Genomic DNA, 23561 nt, shown 5'->3' on the forward strand with positions numbered 1-23561 from the left:
TTGAAAGTGACATACCATCACTCACTTCTATTGAAGTGATTCACCGCCTTATTCCATTGCACACAGAGACCAATCCTAGTATAGTATGGGAGGGGACGAAGCAACGGTGAATACCGGGAGGCAGGGACCATTGGGGGCTACCTAGGAGTCTGGTTACCACAGATGGGATGTGATCAGATGGGAAAACATCAGGAATAAGGGTCACTATCTCCTTCCAGACCACTCCAGGACAACCTATGAGATCACCCCGATTGGGGAAAGAAAAGTAAAGAAGCCTGAATGGAGAATGACATTTCACTGGGCTATCGTAGCTTAATAGAAATACCCTGAAGGCAATCTAATTCCCATTGCCTTCTTTCCATGCGTTTTTGCAATCTTCTCAACTTCCTCACCACGTCAATCAATCCCTGCCAGGGTGGGAAGTCAGTGCCCAGTGTTGGGTGAGCTGCAGTCTGGGGGTTTCTCCTGCATGTAGTGAACGGCTATCTTGCATTTTCTGAGCGTTCTGAATTTGGTCACTGGTAAATCAATTCCATGAATGAACTGATATCATCCAGGTCTTGCACCCACCACTAAGGAGCCTCCCCTCCCCTCTCATCTCCTCCAGAGGTACACTGGGAGCCTTACTTGGGGTGTGATGGGGAAAGCTGAGGGCAGGGGCAGGGGAATGTGGTCACACCAGAGGAAATGGAGTTTAATGCTGTGAAGGAAGTTTCAGAGGGAGACATGGCGCCCTCACACTGCTGGAAAGGGCACAGGAAACAACGGTGCCCAAACGCCACGTCATCACTAGGAGAGAACTGACCACAGGGCCTTTGTCTGGGTCCCCACAGTAATATGACTTCTTGGATTTTCAGCATGCACCACCCTCTCCACCTCTCAAGCAGATGCTTCCAGCTTTCTGCTGAGCCTAGTCCCTGTCAATGACCACTGCCTTCCAGGTTGCTGGAAGGTCAGGGAAGTGTCCGCTGTAAGGAAGCTGCGGGGAAGTGCCTTAGTCGGGCAACAGTGGTGCGGGGCCCTGTCAGATGCAGCTGTCTGTTTTGGGATCACACGTCCTGATGCCAATGGGTCAGGATTCCTTTTTCTTCTCTATCACTCCCTGCTCATCAGCCCAGCACTCAGTCTGGACATGGACACGTCAAGTGTGCAAAAAAAAAAAAAAAAGAAGCACTTAAGCTGATAAATGCCAATAGCTTTGCTGCATGAAATGGCCCCAATTTGACCAAAGCCCACCCTCTCCCCTCCCCATCCAGGCTTGGCTGCCACCTGCGTGCAGCAGGAGGGACCCCTGGCCTGTCACACCCCACTCTATCCTCCGCAGCACTGATGACCCCAGTGAGAAGTCTGATGTTGGGCCTTCCATTTTTATCATCACTGAGTGCAGATAAAAGTGTCCACATTCGACATATATACACCACTATGTATAAAATGGATAACTAATGAGAACCTACTGTATAGCACAGGGAACTCTACTCAAAGCTCTGTGATGACCTAAATGGGCAGGAAATCTAAAAAAGAGAGGATATATGTATATGTATAGCTGATTCACTTTACTGTACAGCAGAAGCTAACACAACATTGTAAAGCAACTATACTCCAAAAAAAATTGTTTTTTAAGTGTCCACACTGAGTCTGAAGATGCTGCTTCTTAGGTCAAATGTCAGGAAACATGGGCATTCTGAGCGCCGAGGACTCACAACACTCCTCAGGGAACATGCTGATGTCCATCCCCACCGCCCACCCCTGAGAACCCGCCATCATCAGCTTTCCCTCCGTCACTCTCCATCTTCATTCCGACTCAGGGTACAGGCACTAGAAAGACACTGAGTCAAAAAGCAGAAAGCACGAATGCCAGGAGGACCCACAGGCATCCGCGATGAGGAGGGGGGAGGGGAAAGATCAGCGTGTGTGGATTTACTGGCCAGCAAGAGTCAGCTCCGTGGCCTCCCAGATGAATGAGGATGGGGCTGCACTGGCTGCTGGAAGCTTGAATTGAAGAGTGAACCCTTCCCAGGCTGGACAGGAGATGGGGAGGGGCCCGGCTGTAGAGCCCAGGCCCCTCACATGCTTGCTCTAGGCCTCTCAGCCCCATACCTGCCTCCACCCACTCTCCACTCTAAGGGGTTTCCTCGGTGTCTTAGGGAGCCAATTATTTTTCTAGTAGTTCCCAACTTATAGTCAAAAAGGCTATCTCATTGGGAACCCTTTCACATCTGTTTCCAGGTAGAGTCTCTTAGAAACACTCTAGAAATCTTACAGCTGCCAAGAAGCTGCTTGCCTTACCCCCATTTTCATTAAGCCAGGAACCACTGTGTTTCCTGAATTCATTAAAACAAAATAAGATTGCACCTGAGAACCGAACGAACCAAGGGGTACAGAAAGAGTGAACCATGGTGCTCTAGGCCCTTTGGAGGAGTAACTGGTCACAGGTTTTGGTGCAGTGGATCTGCTAACTGAACCTGGCAACCCATCGGTCAGTAACGTTTACTCGGTACCCAGAGAAGGGAAGGCACAGTGTTTGGTGCTTAGAGTGGGAAAGAAAATAGACGATAGGCTTAATGTTTAAAACATGGGTCATCAGCAGGGCGAGATACGAGAAGTACATAGAAAAGAATTCAGCTAACTTGTAGGACCACACGGTTAGCCAGCCAACCAACCAATGCATCAATCAATGGTGTCCAACTGATTCATGGTAACCTGTACCAGCCCAGCACTGGGGACCCAACAGGCTGAGTCAAGTGCCGAACAGGGCTCTCAGGAGCTCGTGCCCAGGCAGGTCAAGCCCTGGGTGCATCTCAGAACCGACATACTCCCTGGCTGGTTTCTCTCCTGGGCTTTCTGGATGCTGTGTCACACCACACCCGGGCCTGCTACAGTGGAAATGAACTTCACTCAGACCAAGGTGCTGATCTAATTTTCATATTTCCCCAGCCAGCCTGAGAGAGAAGGAAAAAAAAAAAAGAGAGAGAGAAGCCAAGGGAGTAACACACCAGATTTGGGGTGAAGTGTCAGGAACATGAGGAAGAAGAGAGAGAGTGTCCGTGAGAGCCCACATGATACATGATACCAAAGAGCTATCAATCACTGAAAGGATGGGGCCTCAGGGGCGGCCAAGCTGATGCAATCATGCCATAAACTGCCCATCACCGATTTCCATCCTCTTAGCAACTGAATGCCCTCTGGACAGGGTGGACATTCGCTCCCCACCTGATCTGGCTGTCATCACTCTACTTCATGGCTAATGGTTACACGTATACATTTGTGTACCTACCACGGGGGAGCTGGCAAGCAATGGTGGAGGGGTTGATGAAAATCCATCTATAGAAAGCAACCCACAGCTTCTGTCACCTTATGACACTCTCAGCCAAGAACCTATAATGACTCCCCATTGCCAACTGCAGTAATTCTTATCACAGTTGCCAGATGTTCAAGGAATAACTTGATCTGGGCTTACATTTTCTGTCCATTATTACATCCATTAAGAATATCCCCCTTGAATGTGAATTGGTACAGCCACTATGGAGAACAGTATGGAGGTTCCTTAAAAAACTACAAATAGAACTACCATATGACCCAGCAATCCCACTACTAGGCATATACCCTGAGATAACCATAATTCAAAAAGAGACATGTACCAAAATGTTCATTGCAGCTCTATTCACAATAGCCCGGAGATGGAAACAACCTAAGTGTCCATCATTGGATGAATGGATAAAGAAGATGTGGCACATATATACAATGGAATATTACTCAGCCATAAAAAGAAACGAAACTGAGCTATTTGTAATGAGGTGGATAGACCTAGAGTCTGTCATACAGAGTGAAGTAACTCAGAAAGAGAAAGACAAATACCGTATGCTAACACATATATATGGAATTTAAGAAGAAAAAAATGTCATGAAGAACCTAGGGGTAAAACAGGAATAAAGACACAGACCTACTTGAGAATGGACTTGAGGATATGGGGAGGGGGAAGGGTAAGCTGTGACAAAGTGAAAGAGAGGCATGGACATATACACACTACCAAATGTAAGGTAGATAGATAGTGGGAAGCAGCCGCATAGCACAGGGAGATCAGCTCGGTGCTTTGTGACCGCCTGGAGGGGTGGGATAGGGAGGGTGGGAGGGAGGGAGATGCAAGAGGGAAGGGATGTGGGAACAGATGTATATGTATGACTGATTCACTTTGTTATAAAGCAGAAACTAATAAAAAAAAGAATATCCCCCTTGTTGAGTTAATCCCGCTCTTCATCCATAAACCATGCTCTTACTGCCTCAAGCTCGTGCTCCCATCACTGCCTCAGCCTACAATGCCCTTTACCTGCTTTGTCCCAGCAGCCTTTAAGGCCTGGCCCAATCCCAATGTTTCCCTGTAGCCTTCTTCAATGTTCTGGTCCCTCTTTATCTAAATACTTCTTACCCTTAGCTCTCACGACCTCAGTCAGCACTAGGCAAGGCACCTGGGTTCAGGGTTCACTGTTCCCTGTTCCACAGTCTTCATCCTTGCTCACCAGTGAGATTACACACTTCTCACAGTGGCCTTGTCTTCTACGCTGCCTGATCCTCCCCAACCACACTTGCAACTTCCATATCACCAAGCTCTAACTGCACAGAAGAGGCCTGATCAATATTGAACAACTTCAAAATAAATCCCTTCATCTGTTGATGGACACTTAGGTTGCTTCCATGTCCTGGCTATTGTAAATAGAGCTTCAATGAACATTGTGGTACATGACTCTTTTCGAATTATGGTTTTCTCAGGGTATATGCCCAGTAGTGGGATTGCTGGGTCGTATGGTAGTTCTATTTTTAGCTTTTTAAGGAAACTCCATACTGTTCTCCATAGTGGCTGTACCAGTTTACATTCCCACCAACAGTGCAAGAGGGTTCCCTTTTCTCCACACCCTCTCCAGCATTTATCGTTTCTAGATTTTTTGATGATGGCCATCATTCTGACCGGTGTGAGATGATATCTCGTAGTTTTGATTTGCATTTCTCTAATGATTAGTGATGTCGAGCATCCTTTCATGTGTTTGTTGGCAATCTGTATATCTTCTTTGGAGAAATGTCTTTTTACGTCTTCTGCCCATTTTTGGATTGGGTTGTTTGTTTTTTTGATACTGAGCTGCATGAGCTGCTTGTAAATTTTGGAGATTAATCCTTTGTCAGTTGCTTCATTTGCAAATATTTTCTCCCATTCTGAGGGTTCTCTTTTGGTCTTGTTTATGGTTTCCTTTGCTGTGCAAAAGCTTTTAAATTTCATTAGGTCCCATTTGTTTATTTTTGTTTTTATTTCCATTTCTCTAGGAGGTGGGTCAAAAAGGATTTTGCTGTGATTTATGTCATAGAGTGTTCTGCCTATGTTTTCCTCTAAGAGTTTGATAGTGTCTGGCCTTACATTTAGGTCTTTAATCCATCAACAGATGAATGGATAAAGAAGATGTGGCACATATATACAATGGAATATTACTCAGCCATAAAAAGAAACGAAATTGAGTTATTTGTAGTGAGGTGGATGGACCTAGAGTCTGTCATACAGAGTGAAGTAAGTCAGAAAGAGAAAGACAAATACCGTATGCTAACACATATATATGGAATCTAAGGGAAAAAAAAAAGGTCATGAAGAACCTAGGGGCAAGACGGGAATAAAGGCACAGACCTACTAGAGAATGGACTTGAGGATACGGGGAGGGGGAAGGGTAAGCCGGGACGAAGTGAGGGAGTGGCATGGACATATATACACTACCAAACGTAAAATAGATAGCTAGTGGGAAGCAGCCGCATAGCACAGGGAGATCAGCTTGGTGCTTTGTGACCACCTAGAGGGGTGAGATAAGGAGGGTGGGAGGGAGGGAGTTGCAAGAGGGAAGAGGCATGGGAACATATGTATATGTATAACTGATTCACTTTGTTATAAAGCAGAAACTAACACACCATTGTAAAGCAATTATACTCCAATAAAAATGTTAAAAAAACAAAAATAAAATAAATAAAAATTTTAAAAAAGGAAAGGAAATAAAAAAATAAAAATAAAAATAAATCCCACTGACTACAGATCGTCATATGGAGAGGAAGTCATATTACCACCAATATTCTTTATATTATTTGCACCAACTTCTACAACGTGAGCATCAGAGAGACCATGGTGGTTCTCTACCAACCCTTTCATTTTAGTTTGACGTGAGAAAACTAAGCCCAGAGAGTATAGTTATTCCCCAAAGGTCACACAGCCCAAGACCCCAAGTCTCCTGCTTTCTAGATCAATCATCCCACCGCACCAGGTCGAATTCTGCGCACTCTCCGCTGACATGGATCTCCAGGAATGGGACTGGAAAGGTGAACACTCGTGATGTTTGGTTGTTTCCACTGTTACCTGTACTACAAAGCACTCAAAAAACTCAAGGTTCTCTCCCTGGCAGTATATTTCTAGTTCATTTTCACTAAGGAAATAACCAAAGCTTTAAAGCAACCTCCACTAACAGATAATTGCTTGTCTCCTCTGCAGTTCCAAATGTCTCTAGTAATTGTAAAATCATGCCATCGAGCTAGGAGTTTCCTTTGAGGAGTTTTATGGCTTCTCTTAAAGAAGTTGCTTTTGATTTATGCTGATCATGTCTGACAGCCAGCATTTTTCTTAATAATAATCATAAATAAGCGAGACAAGGTCACCCAGCCTGCAAGGAGCATATCTCCACTGCCATATCCATTATGGAGCCTGGGATCTACGGCAGCTGCTCACAGCAGTCCGATGCCCTCGGCACTCTCTATTAAATCCCGTCTCTGGCACCCAGCCTGGTGCTTTGATTTTACACAAACAGCCTAACCTAACAAGGGACCCTCGAGAACAGCATTTACAAAAGGAGGTAGCAGCAAGCAAGGACACGTGTAGAGCCTGTGGTCCACTCTCCGAGTGGTTGTTTTAGTTCTTCTTCCTCTTTACTCCAGTGTAACAGCCAAACCAAACGATACAAGTCAAAAAAAGAGTAAAGCTGTTGTAAGAATAAATTGGATTGGTAGATTCAAGATGCTAAATTAGAGTAGGTAAAGCACCCTGTAACACTCAAACTCATGTGAGCACATAGCAAACGTCACACGATAATCTGGACTTTGAAGACCAAGACTGGGTAGATTGTAATAATAAGGTTTAACAACCGAGTATGGGGAAGGCCAGATTTTTTTTTTTTTTTTTTTTGTCAAAGGCTCTGGCTTAGGTAAACTTCTTTGCTATTTTTGGTAACTGCTATCAATACATCTGAATGCCCTTGACCCTGAAAATAGGACCCAACAGCTGTCATGTTATACTGAATGGATTTCTGTTCTCCACTTGTCTTATACGGGCGGTTCTGCTCCCAGGTCTGCTGCTGAGACTCAGGGCTGAGGGTCTAAAATAGAGCACCGTCAAAATAGATCAAAGCCTGACGCATACACCGCCTGGGAAATAAAGACCTCGAAATTCTGACAGCCGCAATGACTCCTGCACATGCCGGGAGGCTAACCTCCTCGTCCTATTTCACGATCTGTGATGGGGTGGATGAATGGGGTGATCTACATCATAACGTCTAGAATTACAACATGACTGCATGGGTCCCTTGAGGTTGGTTTCTTTGATTTGAGGCAAACAAATGGCTTATGATGTGCATTGACCACAGTCCCTACATTTGGACCGGAACATTCCAGAGTTTGCACTTGCCTGTGGTGTGACAGTGAAGCCCTCCATGGCTCTGTCCCCAGCAGGTGACAGGCGGTTGGGGACAGGGACGCCCATCCCCGAGTCCTGGGGCCCTCCCTCCGCCCGTCGATGCCCGGGCCCGAGCCTACCTGAGTTGGCGCGCTTCTTCGGGGCTTTGAGGCTGCGGCAGCGCCCGCCCACGGAGCTGCTGTTCTCGCTCATGGAGTCCTGGGCGGACGACGCGCTGCCGGTGGCCTCGCTGTCGCGCATCATGCTCTCGTAGCCGCTGCTGCCGCCGCTGTGGTAGAAGAGCGCCGTCTTGCCCATGGCAGGCGGCAGCTCCCCGCTCAGCACGCTGCTGTTGTCGCTGCCGTGGCCGCTGCTGCAGCGGTGGGGCCTGCGCGGCGGCGTGATCTTGCTGTAGGGCGAGGGCAGCGGGACGGCGGGTGGCGGGCGCTCGTCTGCGGCGGCTGCGCGCTCCTCCGCCTCGGGCCCCGCGCGCCCCGGCGGCCCCCGGGGCCCCGCGCCGCCCTGCAGCAGCTCCGAGATGCGCCCGTTCACTGCCCGCAGCGGCAGCTTGGACGTCAGGCCCGAGCCCCGGCTCCGGCTCAGCGATTGGGTGGACCAAGACATGTGCTTCCCGCCGGAGGGTGGGCCGGAGCTCTGGCCCACCGCCTGCGGCAGGGACTTGGTGGAGAAGCTCAGGGTCTTGGTGGTGGAGGTGGACAGGCTGCGGGCCTTGGGGCTGGCCAGGAGCAGCTTGCTCACGGCGGAGATCTTGGACTGGCTGGCCTTGGGTGAGGCCCCGGCCGACTGCGCGGGGCCGGGGTTGGTGGGCGAGGCTCCGGCGCTGCGGCCCGGGCTCCTCCCCGTGCGGGGCATGGTGCTGTCCTTCCCCACGTGCAGCCTGGCGCTCACGGAGGACAGGCTCTCGGCCCTCTCCAACGAGAGGCATTCGTAGTGGCTGACTGTTGTCCTGCCAAGAGAGTTGGTCCTGCTGGCCAGCTGCTCCAGTTTGGCACCAAAGAGCTTGCTGCTGCTGCTGCTGCCGGCATCCTTCGTCTTGCCGCTGGGCTCGTCCGGGAAGCTGGCCGAGAAGGGCGCTGGTTGGTTCAAGGGGCTGCTGGAGTTGCTGCTGCAGGCGCTGTGCTGGGGGCTGGCCCGGTTCTTCTGGTCCAAGCTGGACTTTCGGACAGGGGGCAGCGGGGGAGTCCCTTTGGGCCGAGCCAGGACACAGTGCTTGGGTGATGCCACCTTCCTCTCCAGGGTGGCCTTGGAGGGCTGGGTGCTGGAAGCCGGGCCGATGCCGTTGGTCTCGGCAGGGCAGTGAGAGAAGAGGCTGTCCGGTTCCTCCTGCCTGCTGGCTTTCTGAAAAGCCCTGGGAAGGCTGCTCGACTTCAGGCTTTTGTTGAGATGCACAGGGCTCTGGGCAGCCACACTGGGCAGGGCCGTCTCACAGCCGTCCACAACCCTTCTGAAGTTGTCGGCCACGGGGGAGGCAGATACCTCACCGCTGCTGCTGCTGAGCCCGTCACTGGAGCTGGCCTTCCTGTCCTGTTCCGCTCTGGCTTCAGGCTTTGGGGGGCCTGGGGCAGTCTCGTGCCTAATCCCTGCTTCGTGGGGATAGGCATTCTCTTTTTTAACCTCCTCTTCTCGTTTCAGCCAGGGGTCCTCAAATTTCATCTCTTTCTTTGCACCACTTTCCTTGCTCTCCTGAGACCGGGCTGCTTTGGGGACTGAGCTGACGGTGGCAAGGGACGCCTCGGGCTCTTGGACGTTCCGGGGGCTCACGGCGATGCAGGGGTAAACCGTAATGTTGGTCTTCATGGGGATGTACCCTTCACAGTTGCTCAGGCTGGCCGTATTAGAGATGGTGACCATGGCTTTGCCCAGCGTGGATATCTTGCAGCCTTTGATGGGGGTTGCTTTGTTGAAGGAGTCGTCCCCCATTTCCGACAAGATGAGCAAATTGTCGGGGCCCGCCTTGGGCTTCTCTCGGCACACCACAGCCGTGTTCTGGATGCCGCTGACGAACTCCGAGGCCGGAGGATCTGCCATTGCTTCCCCGTGCCCGAAACACGTCTGGGCTATGAAACTGTGGCAGGACGGCTCGCTGTCACTGCCTGTGCTCATCTCACTCAGCCAGGAGCTGATGGAGGAACGCCTGCTTCCTGCCTCCCGGGCCTTCTCATCCAGGTTCAGTTTCGGGAGGGGCAAGAACTGCGTGATGCTGACCTCGGAGACAGGAGCCACGTTTGAGTAGCACTCCAGGTCCTCGCTGACGCTGCCAATGATGCTGACGGGCCTGGAGCCCGAGGCCAGGGCCTGCACCGAGCAGTCGCTGTTGAAGCTGATGATGCTGGTGGGGCGGCCGCCGCCCAGGACCCCGCTGATGGTCAGCTCCTCCACCAGCGTGAACACCAGCTCGTCTTCACCGTTCAGCTCCAGGGGCTGCTGCACTGTCACCATCGTGGTGCTCAGTATCTCCTTCTTGGCATCTGCAGAACTTGCTGCCTGATGTTCGGCGTCCACAGGGGTTTCTGGGAACCCTTCACTCCCAGTAGACATGGATTTCTTCAAAACCTGGGGGCTCATTCCGACCGGGGGGGTACGTACCTCGGGCTGCAGCAGGGACTCACTAGATACCATGGCCGCATCCTTGCTGAAGGTGGGCAGGGGGGCAGGAGAAGGCAGGACACCCTTCTGGGTGTAGACTTTGCACCTCTGGGAAGGAGAGCTAGCCGGCTTGTACTCTGAGGTCTTGGACAGGCTGGCGATGCCCAGCCTGGGGGAGCCCATAGGCCTGGGCTTGCCTTCTACAAAGCCACAGGAGTTCAGGCTTTCCCGGCTGCTCTGGAGGCTGGGGCTCTGCACGAGCTGGGAAGAACCGTGCTGGCTGCTGCTGCCTGGGATGCTTCTGGGTGAGGCAGGGGTGGAGCTGTTGGTGAGCCATGCAGCAGGGACAGGGGAGTGATTCCCCTGCACCTTGGAGCCCGGGGGTTCACTGCCTTCTCTAGCTGTCAGCTGGCTATCTGACCCATCATCTTCCTTATCAGACTCACAGAGTGGGCTTGCCCCAGCTGCTTGGCTTAGCGGGACACTCTTGCTTGCCTGCTGTGCCCCAAACTGGGCCGGCAGCTCCTCGAAAGGGAACGTGCTGGACTCCTCGCTGCCGTCAATGCAATCTAGCCTCTCCTGCAGCTCAGCGAACGTGTTGCACTTCAAGCAGTCCCTTTCCGATTTGCCGGCCGTGGCCTCTCCGGCCTCCGTGGACCGGCTGTCACCCCTGGCCGCCTTCTGCAGGGCTGGCACGATAGGGACAAAATCTGGAGGCCCCTCGTTGTCGGTGAGCTCCTTGTCAGAGAGGGCCGTGCCATTTGGCCCAATGTAGATGACCGTGTCGCAGGACTGCTCGCTGCTGGAGGAGTAGTCGGGGTCGCTGGACAGGTGAGGGATCGGGAAGTCCGACTCCACGGCGGCCCTGGCGTGGAAGGGTCTCAGCTGGGTGGGCCTGCGCATTCTGCCTTCCTCACAGGAGCTTTCTCCCCCTGAGGAGCTCGATGTGTACTGTGAGTGAGAGGGGAACCATTAGTGTGGGCTGCCCTTCCAAGACAGCTCTCCCAGGGACCCTGACTTCGTGGGGCAACTGGTGGAGGCCACTGGCTCCATATAGGCCATCCAGACCCCAGTGGGCCTCCCTGCTTCTGGGCTGTTACCCAGGGTGTGCCAGGCCAGGCACCCAAGCTATGCATGTCACGGCCTCATACTCGGAGGATAACCCCTGTGAGGTGCACTGGGGAAGCAGAGGCTGCTCATGAAACGGGGTGACCCACCCAGGTCCCATCTGACTGCCTAAGGACTGAGGAGGGGTCACCAGTTTGCACACCCAAACCATTTAGGACAATTTGTGCCACGGAACAGTGGAAAGATGTGTTTTTGACCAAAAAAAAAGAAAGATACAAAAAGGAGGGGGAAAGCCCCCCACAAATCACCAGCTGGCTATGGACCAGAGTGACCACAATCATGATTATTTTCTCAAACGTTCTTGTCACACCACCTGTCCTGGCTTTGCCTTGGCCTGAGAAAACGAGCCCAGTGGTTTCTAGCTGACTCTGCATCAACCAGAAACCGCTGAATTAACATGACAACACCCAGCAGTCTGAAAATGCCTCCTGGAAATGCAAGGGAAGTAGGGCCACCTGAGCAAGGAGGGGTCAGTCAGTTGAAGGACCAAGGTAGGCAAGAGATAAACTATGAAGAGTTCCCGTCCCTCTCACAATTTTCAAAGTAGCGATCCATTTAAACTAACTAAAGTGGACCAAGTACTCCCTGTTAGGGGTCCAGGCTGGATGACCGAGGAAAGCACCAGCTGTGCGGAGGGGAAGTGACTTCAGTATCGGCCAGAAGGTGTTCCTGCCCCAAGGTGGATGCTGAGCCAGGCCAGCGGCAGCCAGCCACGCTCACCATGCCCCTGGTGCTGGGGGATTAGAAATATTGATCTGGCTCTTTCTGACTCAGTTCCAGGCCAGGGCTGTGAAAGCTCCTTCAGCCACCTGCACCCCCTGCAAGCTCCTTACCTTTGTTTTCTTTTTCTTCATCCTCAACACTCTCGATGCAATCTGGATGGTGGACAGGGTTTCGGCGTAGTTCCCGGCGGCGGCCGAGATGTGAGCGATCATGGTAGTGCGGCAGTTCACGTTCCCCAGGGACTCCCGCAGCAGCATGGTGAGCTTGCTTTCTCTGCCAACAAAGTGAATTAAGGCTGCATTAGCGGGCCATGCTTCACTTTGGCTGTCAAGGTAGGGCTTCAGGCCCCTACATGGCTTGTTTGTGGGCAGTGGGGTTTTTTTTCCCCATTTTTTAAATGGCATACTAATTAACATCATCTTCTACACGAGGCTATTTGTAGTTGACAGCTGAGCAAGTGCTTCCAACCCCAAGGATGGAATTCATGCAGAACACCTCCCCTGGCACCACTGTCCTGGCTGTGATGGGGTATTCCTGTGCATCTGCCTGTGTGCATATGACATTGCACACAATGAGACCTGGGAATAGAAATGAGAGGAAGGGATGGAGAGAGAACAGCTCTGTGATCAGTGATTCGTTATGCTAGCTGCACACCCGGCCCTTCTTTGCAAGTTTCTGCACCAGGCAATCCCCATAACAAAGAGCACTTCCCCAGCCATGAACTTGTATTGAAGATCTATGTGTTTATAATACATGCAAGGTTTCTTTTGCCAAGGAGTTGCACCCACTTTATTGCCATTGTCTCTTAACTCCTATCTGCACACGGTAGTGATGAAGGAAAATGTATTCATATTCCTGATTATTACTGGGGACACACAGACATAGGCCCGAGCACTCACTCAATCAGCAACAGAAAGCAGAACTTTCTAGAAGGGACTCCTCTGGGGACTCTGCAGGTGCTGCGTGGGGCCAGTGCCCTGAGGGGTGATAATGAGGCCCAGGAGTTTACAGATGGTGTTTCTAGGCTCTTTAAAAAGTGGTCTGGAGGAATGGCTCATGTTTTTCCATTCCTATACTTGTCCCAACATTCTTCCTGCCTTGCTTTTAAGAGGCTTCTGCTTACATCATCATCTTACCTGCTGCCAAATGTCACTTCATCTCTGGAGACTCCCCTGATCCCAAAGGCTGAGGGAGACTGTTTGCTTCCCATGTCCTGTGTTGAGTTTATTTTGCCAGATGAGAGGGGTTTGTCCTCACGCCTGTGTCCGCATCAGACTCTTAGCTAGACATCCCCTCCTTTCCCCCCCACCCCGCCGACTCAGCTCTCTGGAGAGAGACTGTCCAGTTCAGGAGACTCAGTGTGACATGCAGGCCGCTGTCAGCAGAGATTAGACCTTGGAGACAGGAAACCACTTCCATGTGACCTGCATCAGGCCTTCAGGGAGGAAAGACTGGTGTAAGAGCAATAGTTTTCCCTTTCCGTCTGGGACCAATTAAGGTGTCAGTTCAGGGATACTGGGCTCACTATGGCTCAGTGCGAGGGCAATTTAAAAATATATCAGGGTTTCCCTTCGAGCAAAATAATCAGTGATAAAAGTGATGGAAGGAGAGTGCTATGGACTGAATGTTTATTTGTCCTCCAAATTCATGTGTTGAAACCTAACGCCCCATGTGATGGTATCTGGAAGTCAGACCTTTGGGAGGTGATTAGGTCATGAGGGTGGAGCCCACATGAGTAGAATTAGTGCCCTTATAAAAAAGACCCTGGAGAGTTTCCTTGTCCCTTCTGCTATGTGAGGACACAGTGAGAAGACAGCTGCCTGTGAGCCAGGAAGCGGGCCCTCACCAGACACAAATCCGCTAGCACCTTTATCTTGGATTCCCAGCCTCCAGAACTGTGAGAAATAAATGACTGTTACCTAAGCCCCTCAGTCTATGGTATAGCAGCCTGAACTGACTTGGACAGAAAGGTAAGTGGGGTGTGGAGGAAGAGACCTCCAGCCCTAACTCTGGGCTCTAAACATTTAACTTCCTTCAAAATGTCTATCAAGAATATCATGGACACCACCAGAACTGATGACCAGATGGGGAAGTCAAGTCCCATTCCTGGCACATTCTCAGCACAGACACTGCACCTGCATGAGTTTAGGACTTTGTCTTCCATATGGGAAGTGGAAGATAGATTCCATTAGGGTTAAGTTGTGATCATATATGGTTAATTCTTATTATTCATGATAGTTATTTTTGTTAAGTCTCCATGAACACTGAATAAGTGAATGCTGAGCCATGCTCCTAGGGGAAATACATGGTTTTAGGTTCCTGAGACCCTCTGGTCACAATAGTTCATCAATGGATCAATACATAGTCTTGTTTTATGTGCATATCTGTTTAAAGACACCTTAATTTCTATTTCTTATAAATAATGAATTATATGTACTTTCTATATAATAAAACACTAGCTGAGAAGGGTTGAACATTTCCCTGACCCTGGGTAACATGACCATAACTTTCTTGGGCTTTAAGCCTTATGATATTGTCCACTATGCTTTTTTTTTAAAAAAAAACTGGTCATATTGTGAATCCACAAATACAGCCTGTTTCTACAGCTTCATTATGCACTTTAGACATAACCTGAGTACTTTCTAGAGCAGTCTGATATACATCGGTGAATTTCCTCTTCCTTTTTCTGGATGTGCCATATTGTTGATTCATTTTTAACACTGAATTCACACCAACAGCACCATAGTATGCCTGAATGAAACTTCTCTAACACATATATTTTCTCTGTAAGGTACGTCACAGCCTTCTTTCACTACAGAACACTAGACAGCACTGCAGCACTACACCTAGGGGCCTACTTTAAACAGCGAGATCACCAAAAAAAGCACAGAAATACTAAAAAAAAAATGTGTCACTAAATAGACTGCAAAAAGGACCCTTGTTTACATGAAGAGAGGTGAAACAAGAAGGCAGGGCTGTTGCCTTGTCCAGTTTCAGCTGGGAACATGTGCACTGGGTGGCTCAGAGTTTTTGCTACTAAGCATGTCTGCAAATTATGGTAAAAGTATGGATTTTGAACATAATTCACAACATGGAATCTGCAAATGATTCCAAGAACCGACTGTACTATGAAGTTCCTAATGATAAGTCTTGTTCATCAGTTGCACTCTGCTGAAGGCACACCCCACTTATTTCTCCATGTGACCCTGTAAAGTCCTTAGGAAACGATACCAAAGACAGAATAAACAGATATAGCATTGTTATATCAAACTGTTTGCCCTGTGTATTTCCACATGATTCCCCATTCATGAGTCAATCATAGGACAATTTTATTTTTTAAGTCCACATTGTTGGAAGAAGCCAGGGCATGTGTGTTGCTTGGCAACCAACATTTTAGCTCTCCTTTGGAAAGCCAGTAAAACTGCCAGCAAGACTGTTTCATGTGGGCCTCTCTAGACTCTAAAACATACCTTATGGGAGTGAAAGATGGTGGCTATAAAGCTTTGTTTTTTTCCACCTCTTCATGATCCTTTAACTTGGAACAAAGACAATTAAGTTGGGGAGGGAAGGTGAAAGAACGGACAGGGTACTAAAGGCTGCAAACTGTAGGTTTAACTCAGTGTCTTTGGGAGGAAACTAAAAAGGTTCAAAAGAGTTTCTAGGGCAGTAGTCAGCACAAACTCAGTTTACACTCTGCATGCAGACTGAGGCTAGAGGAAGAGGAGAGCACAGGTGCAGAGCTGCGTGCCACTGAGCCTCAGGGCCGGGCTGGATGAGGATTTAGACTTGGGGGCCGTGCATGAGAGACAGGTTGGGTGGGAGAGGAAAGCACTGGTGACGGAGCAGAGCTGACTGGGGTCTGGGAAGAACCATGCCGTTCTTTCAGGCAGCCATGTTCTATGCACACATATTCCCCCTCCCTCCCACCCCAACTGTACACACCTTTTAAAATGATTTTTGGAAAAATGTCTTACTTTTTAAAATAAGTCAACCTTTTATTAGACAGAGCAAGAGGACACCAAAAAATGGCATAATGAGTAAATTTTAATTAACAATATTAATTTTACAAGTGCATGAAAGAGAATGTAGTACTCTAGGACAGGGGCTGACAAACTAAGGCCTGTAGGCCAAATCTGGCCCACTGCCTGTATTTGTAAATAAAGTTTTATTGGGACACAGCCACACCAAGTTTTTAACATATTGTCTCTGGCTGCTTTCATGCTACAACAGCAGAGGTGAGTAGTTGTGACAGTCTATATGGCCCCTTAAAGCCACAAATATTTGCTATCTGGTCCCTTACAGAAAAAGTCCATTGACCCGTGCTGTAGAGTAATAACATAAGGTGGTTTCATTTTATACAGAATGCCAAAGAGTTACCAACCAGAGCACAAAGGTGTGTCTTAATTTCCTTACTATTCAATAATCTTGTACTGATTTGATAGTTGTCTGTGTTGTCTTTCTTTCAGTTCAGATGTTTCATGAAGGGAGAGCTTTTAAGGTCAGCAGCATGGAAACAGGCAGAGGAAACTGCTGGCTTTAGAAATCACTTGACCATCAGGACACAGCTATCAGCAACTGCCCCAATCATTTCCTATGTGATGCAGAGCCTGTCCTTCTCAAGGGGGCTGTGAGGTTGCTCACCCTCCTTCAACTTGTTAACTCGTGAATGTCCATAGTGGCTCACTCAAGAAGCATTTGGTGAGTTCTGACCATTAGGAAGCCACCCTGCAGATGCTGAGAATGTGCATGGCAGAGAGCCTAGAGGACCTCAAGAAGCCTGCTATCCAGTGAGGTAGACACATATGTAAACACACATACCATCCATTAAAACTAATGATAAAAGAACAAATCTGAAACAGCACATGGTAAGGAAAGACCCTCAAGGCTGAGGGGTGTCTCCACCATCACTGTTAACTCCCTGATGGCTAGAGAACACCCAGATCTTGATGGTTATAGTGTGGTTCCATCTCCTTGGCTGGGATTCTCCTACGTGGCAGGCATCCAGGGATGTATGAGCTTGAGGTCCCCAAAACACCCAACAGAATTCTAAATTCCTTTCTGAAAGGACAGTCTGGAATCTCTAGCTCCTTGTTCTCTGACCCTGAGAGCTGGGAAACTCTCTCAACTGGTAATCTGGTACTGGGCCGCCAGTGAAATGAGATGTCCAAAGTCACACATTGGCAATGTTGGCCAGGTAATTTCATAAGAAAACGGCCATTCCTTTCATGAGAGCTGTTAAATATATTTCTTCCCCAGAAAGGAGGTGAAGAACTCTGGAAGTAGAAAGAAAGGCATCTATGGACCACGTTCTTTTGAAGGAGAAAAAAGTAGTGAGCTCTGAATCGCCAAGTTGGGCAACCCAATTACAGCACCCTGGGATGGCTCTTCCTCAAGGCCTGCTTCTTGTGAGAGAGAACCATAAATGTCCACTTACAGACATGGGCCTGTTGTCAAAAATGTGCCTCCTTTAATGCAAAAACAATGAGGGCACAGAAGAAAGCAAGATGAGTTATGCTAATTCTTAATAAAGTGAAAGGAAAGGAGCTTAGTTAATCTAGAAAACTAATTAATCTCCAGAACAATTTGCAAGAGAAGGATTCCTGTGGGCAGCAGACGTATAAATCATAAACATACACACATGCGTCCACCCAGGCATACACACGAGCATGTTCTTCTTTAGAAAAGGGAGACAGGGCTTGTTTATTTTTAAGCAATGCACCATTGGCATTCAAGAATGGAAACCACACACACTGAATTCTTACAGGTGTCAGATATTCAGATCAAGATAACAACCAATGTTTACATGCCAAGAAAATGGTGGTGTCACTCACATTGTTAAGGATATGACCCTGGAACTACACTGCATTCTAGTACCTATCCCATTTTCTACCCGTAAACTGCCAGACTGTATTGTAGAGCCCCAGACAGAGAGCTTGAGATGCTGGGCAAGAGTTGCCAGGGATGGAGCCAGCTCTAAGAGTTCTGATCTCCCAGCCTTAGCCCCCAAACACCAGGCCCCTGCATCCACCCACTGATCACCAGGGGAGAGGAGAGTGAAAAGGAAGAAAGAACAGAAAGGAAAAGAAGGACCAGAGGTAGGCTAAAATCACGAATTTGGCCGAGTTTTTTGCTACTCTACACCCTTTCCCCACTGACCCTGTCTCCTTCCATTCACATCCTATTGGTCTGTGAACATCCTCTTACACTATTGCCTGAAGGGTCACCATTGTCCTCTGGAGACCAGCCCAAGGTCTGGGGACAAGGTTCCCAAGACACCAGCATCTATGGCCCAGTGCTCCTGGCCAAGGTGGGCAAGATCAGTGCAGTTCTTTCTCTCTCATTAGAAAGAGCATTGTGCAGAGGGCAAACTGAATCACCAGGCCCCCTGGGTGAGGGCAAACTCTCATGCCTCTGTCTGTCTTCTAGGTCCCAAGCAAGTATGTTTACTTGTGACACTATTGAGTTGTGACACTGAAATACATACATCCACAAGGGAAAAATCACTTCCCTTGCATTTATTTATTTGTAAGGGATTTGGTGGTGCCCTGTTCATGATTGCTTCACAGACATTCACATGTTTGGGAGAAGACTTTACACGCCTTCTTGCCTGGGAAGCTGTCTGCTCTTCAGGAGTGGCCTTTTCTCAGCAATGTTCCCCTCAAGGATGCCAACATTTTAGGACATGAATTTTCTAGTTTCTGGTACTACAGAACAGCCCAAACCTTGGTACAGGCCAAGCTATCCTAATGGCATTTTCAAAAGGAGTTCATGAAGTTAAAGGGCTTTCTGCTCAGTTTCGGATATTACTCCATTTGTACTGCAAATGGCATAAGCAGGTCTGTGTTGCGGGATGCTGGGAAGGAGGGTGCGTAATCCTGGCAACCTTGATAGAGAAGCACGGTTCTCAGGTCTTCCAATGAGAGTGACTCTGGCGTGCAGAATAAAGTACTGGTGAAAATAGCTGCCTGTGTCTGGTGCGTGCGTTAGAGGTGCCTCTGCCAGCACTGGCATGCAGCAGCATGGGAGATGATGAGACTGCTCATCAGAGGACAGCTTAGAAGAGGACCCTGCAGAGAACCACCCACTGCCAGCCTAAGGGTCAGCCTTTGTGACCTGACTGATATGCTACCTGGTATGAGTTCACGCCTTACCTAACCGAAGACCACCTGTTGGTGGAGGCCCTAAGAGTGGTCCAGGCTAACCTAGCTGTTCTCTCATGGAGCTCTTTAGTAAAGACTATAGAACCCTTAGCACAAACAGCACCATTTGGGGACACCTCTGATGTGGGGTAATACATGGGAGAGATGTGTTCTCCCCATGCCATCCTGTTTATTTAGGGCTGGCACCATGGTGGCTTGACAACTTTGGTGGCTGTACCCAATGAGAGGCAGGACAGTGGTGATGGTGCCCAACAGGGGCCTCTATTCTAGGTGAAGCAGGAGTTGCCCCCAGCAGGACTACATGATGAGCATTCATGAGATCTCCCTAAGGCACATCGGAAAGGATCTGGATTGAAAGACAGTTTACATAAACTAGAGGGTTTAAACTGTAGGGATGGGTTGGGGCCAAGGAAATCTGAGTTATGACTTTACTCATTTACCCCTGTACCCACAGGAAGATGAAATCTAAGGACATTTGGGCTACATGAATCCATTTGATCTTGGATATCAGTGTTCTGTTTATCTGAATAGATAAAATTCACATTAATTCAGCCCACTTCATGAGAAAGACCAGCTGTAAACAGGGAATAGACCAGAATATTTCAAAAGAAGTTTATAATGTAACTTGAATTTATAGCTAACAGAAGGTTTCAAGTTAAAATCCTAACTAATCTGCTTTGATCTCACTTGAGATACATTTGCAATTATTGAAGTGGCTATAAACTATGGGTTCACTTATATACATTAAATGTGTTTCATGAAAACTTTCTTATATTATTCTTTTGCTTAAAAATTCATTCCTTCTTATCTAGAGCAATAAAAAATTTCCATCCTGGTCTAGTCGTTGATCACTCAATTACTAGAATGTTAATTACTCTTGGTATTCTAAATCTAAGTTCTGCTCAGGAAAATGTACATTAATTTGAAGGCTGTAGCACTCAGGTATAACATAAGACATCTTAAAGATAATTCATGTAATTAGAATTACAATATAGAAAGCCCACTGATTCTAGGGTACAAGGTTGAAAGATAGGTACAAACTTCCAGTTATAAAATAAATAAGTTATGGGGATGTAATGTATGGCACAGTGACTCTAATTAGTAATAATACTGTATTGCATATTTGAAAGTTGCTGAGAGTAAATATTAAAAGTTCTTATCACAAGAAAAAAACATTTTTTAACTTATGGTGGCAGATGTTAACTAGAATTATTATGGTGATCATTTTGCAATATATACAAATATTGAATCATTATGTTGTACACCTGAAACTAATATAATGTTATGTCATTTATACTTCAATAAAAATTCTTAATTGAGAATAAAAGAAAAAATAGAAAAATAATTTTTTAGAACCACAGAGTATTACAGTTGAAAGGATTCTTAGGGGTCACTGCATTTACTAATAGCAGGACTGCCACCATTACAGGTGATCTGCTTTCGGCCAGAATATTCTTAATGACTGAAAACTTACCATCTCCCAGGCAGCCTGTGTAATATTTTTGAATAGCTTCAATTATTAGAAAGCTCTTTCTTATATTGAACTTATATCTTCCTTATACTTCTAACCCACAGACACTCAACTCTGTTTTCTAGGGGCACACAGGGTGTGCAAAAAGAATAATCCTTTTGCACACACTAGCCCTTCACATTTTGAAAGACATTTATCATGTCCTCCTTAAATGTTCTCTTGCTTGGGAATAGTCCATGTTCCTTCCATTGCTCTTCAAATATTTGGTTGGTCATCCAAGCTCCACTAAGCCCCCCTCTACCTACCACATAATTTAGTACTTCCTCTTCACTCAGACTTGTCTTGACTCCTGTGTAGTCAAGAATATGGCCTTGCTCGAAGAGCTCTAGCCTTTGCCCTCAGCTTCTGGGAAGTAATCTGTATTGTATCTGCTGGGGGTATCTTTGTGTAGGGTGGGGACTGGCCACAGCAGATCATAGGGCCACACCCAATAGTCTTAGGGTAGGAGGTGGCCATGACAGAAAGATCAACTATGTGATTTAGGTCAGTGGATTTGGGTCATGTGTCAACCTAGAGACCAAGTTCAACCAAGTTGGAAATCAGTCAATCAATCATGTCTACGTAATGAAGCCCCAGTAAAAACTCTGCACACCAAAGCTCACTGTATATTGTTACACATCGACAATGGGAGGGTAACACACTCTGTCTCCACAGAAGACAATGGAAGCTTCATGTTTGGAACCCTCCCAAACTCTGCCCTCTGCATCTCTTCCTTTGGATGATTTTAATATGTATCCTTTCTCTATAATAAGATGTAACTGTGAGTACTTTCAGTGAGTCTCTGAGTCCTTCTAGTGAATTACCAAACCTGAAGGTGATTTTGGGAACCCTCTAAACTTGTAGTTGGTGTCAGAAGTGCGAGTAGTCTTCTCTGGATTCTTCCTCTAATTTTGTAGTTAGACCCTAACTCTTTGCAGTTGGTGTCAGAAGTCTTGGGCAGACTTGGCAGTCCAAGGACTGTGCCCTCAAACCTCACAGTTTGGTCAATTCCAGGTAGCTCTTTTCAACAAGGTCCTTGAGGGCAAGAGCTATGCTTTTATTTTGATCCTTCTTTTTATTTTGATCTTTCTTCACAGTAATTCAAACAATGTTTATGACTTATTAACTCCGGGACAGAAAGGGAAAGATCCTATATTTAGTTTTACTTACTTTAGCATAATCAAGAGCTAGGAATGTCATCCCTTTGATGAAAAACAAAACAAAACAAAAACAATAACTTAGAAGGCAAATCAGTAGCCCTTATAGACAAATAGAAAATAATAGATCCATAGGTTTCCTCTGAATTAACAGACTACCAAAAATTGAGTATGCTAATGAAGTTTGAGATACTATAAAGGGGTGCTTAATGGTTCACTAAGCATTTAGTGAACTCTAAAGACTGGTCTGTACAGATGCATACTCATTTTTTAATCCATCTGCAGGACCAGATTAGGAGTAATAGTAATGTTTATATTGTTACTGCAATTTAGAATGTAAATATTACTCTGACATTTTACACATTATCTGAAGTTTTACTTCCTTTTAAAAATTTATTTGGCCCAAGCCATTATGATTAATTATGATGTTTCACAACAGACATTTCTATAGCCTTGTCACTTTTATAGAGGCTTTGCAGTGGTTTATGACAGCTTTACTGGGGGAGGGATAAGGAAATATATCAATTATGTTGCATTATGAGCATTACACATCTTTTGAGTAAGGATGAGCTCATTGTACTATTTAGAAACTTTGCTATTCTTCAGCTTTAAATCATCCTCAGGTTTAGGAGCATGTGTTAATTCCAATGTCAGAGAACTCTGCAGTAATCCAAAAGGCACTGATGGGTGACAGAGATGGAGTCAAGAGTCATGTTGTCATGGTAACCCAGAGCTTCCCCCCTGATTTCTGCTCACACCCTCCTTCTCCGTGGATTCTCAAAGAATTCTCAAGAAGAAAGAAAATGAAAGTTTCAAATTGAATTCTTGATATAATAAAATCCTATTTTTGCCTAGTGCCTGAACTCAAATCTTTCCCACTGCCTTCCCACGACACCATCCCCAAGCCTCCTATATCGCCTTAGTGATAAGCTTATAGTTTTAGAACATTCTTATGCTTTTTCATGAGTTTTAATGTTTACTTCAGGTAAGAAACTTACATGAAGCTTATGTTTGATGTGGCATTTCGATGGTGCCTCTTTCTATAGCTCAGTCTGTGATCATCCTTCAGGGTTATTAGAACTGTGCAGAAACTGGGCTTTGAAAATCTGCAAATGTATTTAGAGTTCTTTCAAAAGAAATATGTTTACCAAAAAAAGGCAGGGAAACATCTGGAAGGGTCTCATCTACTTTTTTAACCTACTCTCTAAGCAAAACACTAAGATGACAGAGCAATGTGGGTACTAGGTGAATTATAGGGTTTTTATTTTCCAACACTGGAAACCCAGATGACCCCTCTTCTACCACATTCCTTGGAAGGCCAAAAAGAAGTTAAATAACATTAGACAAGGAGTCTGGGCTTGACAATTACACTGCATTACAATCGTGACTATTTCCAGTCTCCAGAGTTCAATTTAGCCAATTCCATGCTTTCTTTCAAAATAAAATAAACAGAGAAAAGGCAAATATGAGCCCTAGCAGTCATTTCATTTGCATTCACTTGACTGTATTCTGATCTTGTGCACACAAAAGAAAGGGAAGTCTAATCTCTCTCTGCTCATCAGACTGCATATCAGTGGGCACCCCTTGCACTGTAG

General features: G+C 47.1%; 1 protein-coding gene across 1 annotated transcript in view; it reads right to left on the minus strand.

Annotated features, from left to right (window-relative positions):
• KIF26B (kinesin family member 26B) overlaps window positions 1–23561 on the minus strand; it is a 504702-nt gene that overhangs the window by 11672 nt on the left and 469469 nt on the right. Inside the window, exons 11-12 of the mRNA XM_082612029.1 lie at window positions 12250–12412; window positions 7822–11239 (exon numbers count right to left, since the gene is read on the minus strand). Of these exons, the coding sequence (XP_082468155.1) occupies window positions 7822–11239; window positions 12250–12412 (3581 nt within the window). The remainder of the gene's footprint in view (window positions 1–7821; window positions 11240–12249; window positions 12413–23561) is intronic.

The sequence above is a fragment of the Mesoplodon mirus genome (assembly GCF_964341445.2).
Source record: "Mesoplodon mirus genome assembly, chromosome: 3".
NCBI lineage: Eukaryota > Metazoa > Chordata > Mammalia > Artiodactyla > Ziphiidae > Mesoplodon > Mesoplodon mirus.